General features: G+C 33.5%; 1 protein-coding gene across 1 annotated transcript in view; it reads left to right on the top strand.

Annotated features, from left to right (window-relative positions):
- Positions 1–1,718: 1,718 nt before the first annotated feature.
- LOC110314942 (zinc finger protein 2 homolog) overlaps positions 1,719–4,009 on the top strand; it is a 3,208-nt gene continuing 917 nt past the window's right edge. Inside the window, exon 1 of the mRNA XM_029534671.1 lies at positions 1,719–3,981. Within this exon, the coding sequence (XP_029390531.1) occupies positions 1,719–3,981 (2,263 nt within the window). The remainder of the gene's footprint in view (positions 3,982–4,009) is intronic.

Below are 4,009 nucleotides of genomic sequence, written 5' to 3'. Positions count from 1 at the left end.
TAACAGCTTTTGGAATAGCCCACATTCCAGTTGCTCAGGACCCTCTTGAAGGTTACGATGCATACCTGCTACTTATATGCCTTGGTCCAATTCATGCATGATATTTGGTTGGTGGTTCAAAATCTTAATTACCCATAGGTTCTAGTTATTTGACTCTATTGCTCTTCCTGTGGAGTTCTTATCCCTTTTGGGGTCTGCATTCCTACTTCCCATTCTTCTGTAAGAGTCCCCAAGAATCATCACTGTTTGTAGGTGGATATCTGTATCTGTCTGAGTCAATTGCTGTGTGAAGCCTCCCAGAGAACAACATACTCCTGTCTGCAAGCATAACAGAGTATCATTAATAAAGTCATGGATTGGTGTTTGCATATGGGGAGGGTCTCAATTACTAGGTGGAAATTCCCTTAGTCTCTGCTCCATCCCCAATCCCTGCCTTTCTTGTACACAGAATAAATTTAGAGTTGAAATGTTTCTGGGTAGGTTGGTATCTCTAACACTCTATTTGAATTCATGCCTGAATACAGGAGGTGGCCCCTTCAGATTCTATATCTCCAATCGAGCCAGTCCCAATTAAGGTCACCCCAATTTATTCATTGATTCTTCCGTTACCTCTGGTATCCATCTCATCCTGCAGATATCCTCCACCGACCACCATAAGTTGCAGATTTCCACTTATTTTCATAAGCATCAGTCCTTCTGTCATGTTCTTCTTTATGCCTTATCCTGAAACCCACATTCTCCTCCCTAACTCACAGACTCCCCCATTTCCCTTTCACAATCTGTCTATTATGCTATTTTTATTCTCATTTCTAAGTGAAATTCAGGACTCATTGGTTGTGCATTTATTCATGTGAAGGGCCTTTGGTCTTAGGAGTGTAATATGGTACATTTTTTATGTACCATATATATATTTGAGTATGTATATATATATATATATATATATATATATATATATATATATATACCATATATATATTTGTATATATATATATATATATATATATATATATATATATATATATATATATCAGGCATATTGTTTGGGGGCTGTGTTATCTCAAAGTGGGTGATATTCTTAAGTTATATCCATTTGACTACAAAATTCATGTGGTCTTTGTTTTTCATATCTGAACAGTATTCCATTGTATAAATTTACCACATTTTCTTCATCCATTCTTCAGATGAGGTTTTTATCTAGGTTCTTTACAGTTTGTGGCTTTTACAAATAAAACGCCTAAGAACACCACTGAGGAAATGTCTTCATGGGATGTTGGAGCACTTAAGATTTTATCATATATATTTCTTTGTTTTCTCATAAATATTCTCTCTGATTTTAAATCCATTGTTTAATGTTGCATTAGAATTCAGTCCTAAAAGAAGTATTGTAGGTCCTCTTTTTTGTCATTTTTGTCATTGGAAAGATGATTTGTTTCCATACTGAAGATTTAGTTTCACAGAGGGAAGAAGTTTTATTAATTAATGGGTTATAGTTCCACCAATTTTGTTTCAAGTTACAATGTTATAATGAATAATTAATTATATTGATAATATTATACAATATTTATCATGCTTCATGAAATATAGTCTAATGTTCATTATGTTTATGAAATTGTTCATTTGTAAGAAAATTGCTACAGTACTGTACTTAATTTATACGATCCTCACATAGGTGCTGTTTCATGTATTATGCATGTATATTGTTTTCACTTAACTCCAAGATGTCATATAATGATTTGTTTTTAATATTTTCAGCTCTGTCATATGATTATACCAAGAAGATAATTCCCAAAGGACATACACAGGATTACTTCCAGAACAAAATAACACGAAGATTTGGTTTTGGTAGTCTTTTAGATCTGTATCAAAACAAGTTCTGGGAATATAGACATGATAGTACAGAGTATGAAATATATGATTTTGTAAATGATCAATTTGAAAAACACGTCTTTTTCATTTCTGAAAATTATCAAGAAGCCCTAACTTCTGCTGAAAGAAGTCAGTCCGGATCACTCTCATTTTCACAACTGGAGGATTCTCTAGGAAAAAATTCACAAGATTTAAAGCACAACTCTATTTTACACAGAAATACACAAACATTACAAAGTGACATTTGGGCGAATAAACTATGTTTCCTGATGTATATATTACAGAATATGGGATTAAACAGTGGTTCAGTGCTTTATGAACAAATGAGATTGTGGAGCAGAGAAAAGGCTACTGAATGTCATCAAGGTGAAGGATACTTCTCTCAAAATTTATGGCAGTTCCCGCAACAGAATGTACTCAGTGACAAGTTCTATGATGTAGATCAACAAATGAACAAATCTATGAATGCAATGAATCATGGAAGATGTAATGTGGGAGGTAATTTTAAAAACTCTAACACAATAATTGATATTAATATAAGCTATGTTAAGAATCCTTTACTAATGTATTACCAAAGCAATCAATATAGAGAGACATTATATCAATGTAATGTCTTATTACAAAATTCTATTTGTAAAACAAATCCAAGTGAAAATCTGTTAAGCATCTTTATTCCAGAATATCACTGTAGCAAGCATAGAAAAATGGCTATCTCTAATCACTGCTGCCAGTTTTCTCCACAACAACATACCATACAGAAACTTTGTATAAATGAAAATAAGAATGCAATTTTAAGTGAATCTTCAATTCATAGATGGTATACTGGACCATGGGTTAATCGAGAGTCCAAGAGATACCTGAATGATACATACAGGGATGCCTTAAATGAATCATTAAACTTTTTTGAAAGAGTACAGAAAGCAAATAAATGTTATAAGAATGAGAAATCATTAATCCAATCCTCAGATCTTCAAGCTTATTATAGAACTCCTACCCAAGAGACACCTTACAAATGTAATGAACGTGGAAAATTCTTTGCCTGTTCCTCAAGTTTTAAAGGTTGCCATGAAAAGTGTACAGAAGAAAGATTTCATAAATCTAATAACTGTGGAAAATTGTTCACACAGTCCTCAAAACTTCAAATTCACTACAGAATCCACACAGGAGAGAAACCTCACAAATGTAACAAATGTGGGAAATCTTTTATACTATCCTCAAAACTTCAAGTTCACTACAGAATACATACCACAGATAAACCTTACAAATGCAATGAATGTGGCAAATCTTTTATAAGGAACACAGATTTTAAAGTTCACTACAGAAGCCATACAGGAGAGAAACCTTACAAATGTAATGAATGTGGAAAATCTTTTATCTACAACTCAGAACTCAAAGTACACAAACGAATCCATACAGGAGAGAAGCCTTACAAATGTACTGAATGTGGCAAGTCTTTTACAAGGAATACAGACTTTAAAGTTCACTACAGAATCCACACAGGAGAGAAACCTTACAAATGTAATGAATGTGGAAAATCTTTTATCCACAACTCAGAGCTTAAAGTTCACTACAGAATCCACACAGGAGAGAAACCTTACAAATGTAATGAATGTGGGAAATCATTTACACACAACTCAAAACTTCAAGTTCACTACAGAATCCATACAGGAGAGAAACCTTACAGATGTAATGAATGTGGGAAATCTTTTGCACAGAACTCAGACCTTAAAGTTCACTACGGAATCCATACAGGAGAGAGACCTTACAAATGTACTGAATGTGGCAAATCTTTTACACAGAAAAAAGTGCTTAATGTTCACTACAGAATCCATACAGGAGAGAAACCTTACAAATGTATTGAATGTGGCAAATCTTATGCACAGAACTCAGATCTTAAAATTCACTACAGAATCCATACAGGAGAGAAACCTTACAAATGTACTGAATGTGGCAAATGTTTTACACGGAACAAAGTGCTTAAAGTTCACTACAGAATTCATACAGGAGATAAACCTTACAAATGTATTGAATGTGGAAAATCTTTTGCACAGAACTCAGAGCTTAAAGTTCACCAAAGAATCCATACAGGAGAGAAACCTTACAAGTGTAATCAGTGTAACAAATCTTTTACACAATCTTCTTA

Source organism: Mus pahari, unplaced genomic scaffold, assembly GCF_900095145.1.
Source record: "Mus pahari unplaced genomic scaffold, PAHARI_EIJ_v1.1 scaffold_6492_1, whole genome shotgun sequence".
NCBI classification, from domain to species: Eukaryota; Metazoa; Chordata; class Mammalia; order Rodentia; family Muridae; genus Mus; species Mus pahari.
The sequence above is the reverse complement of the archived record's forward strand: the minus strand, read 5'-3'. Positions and strand labels throughout refer to the sequence as shown.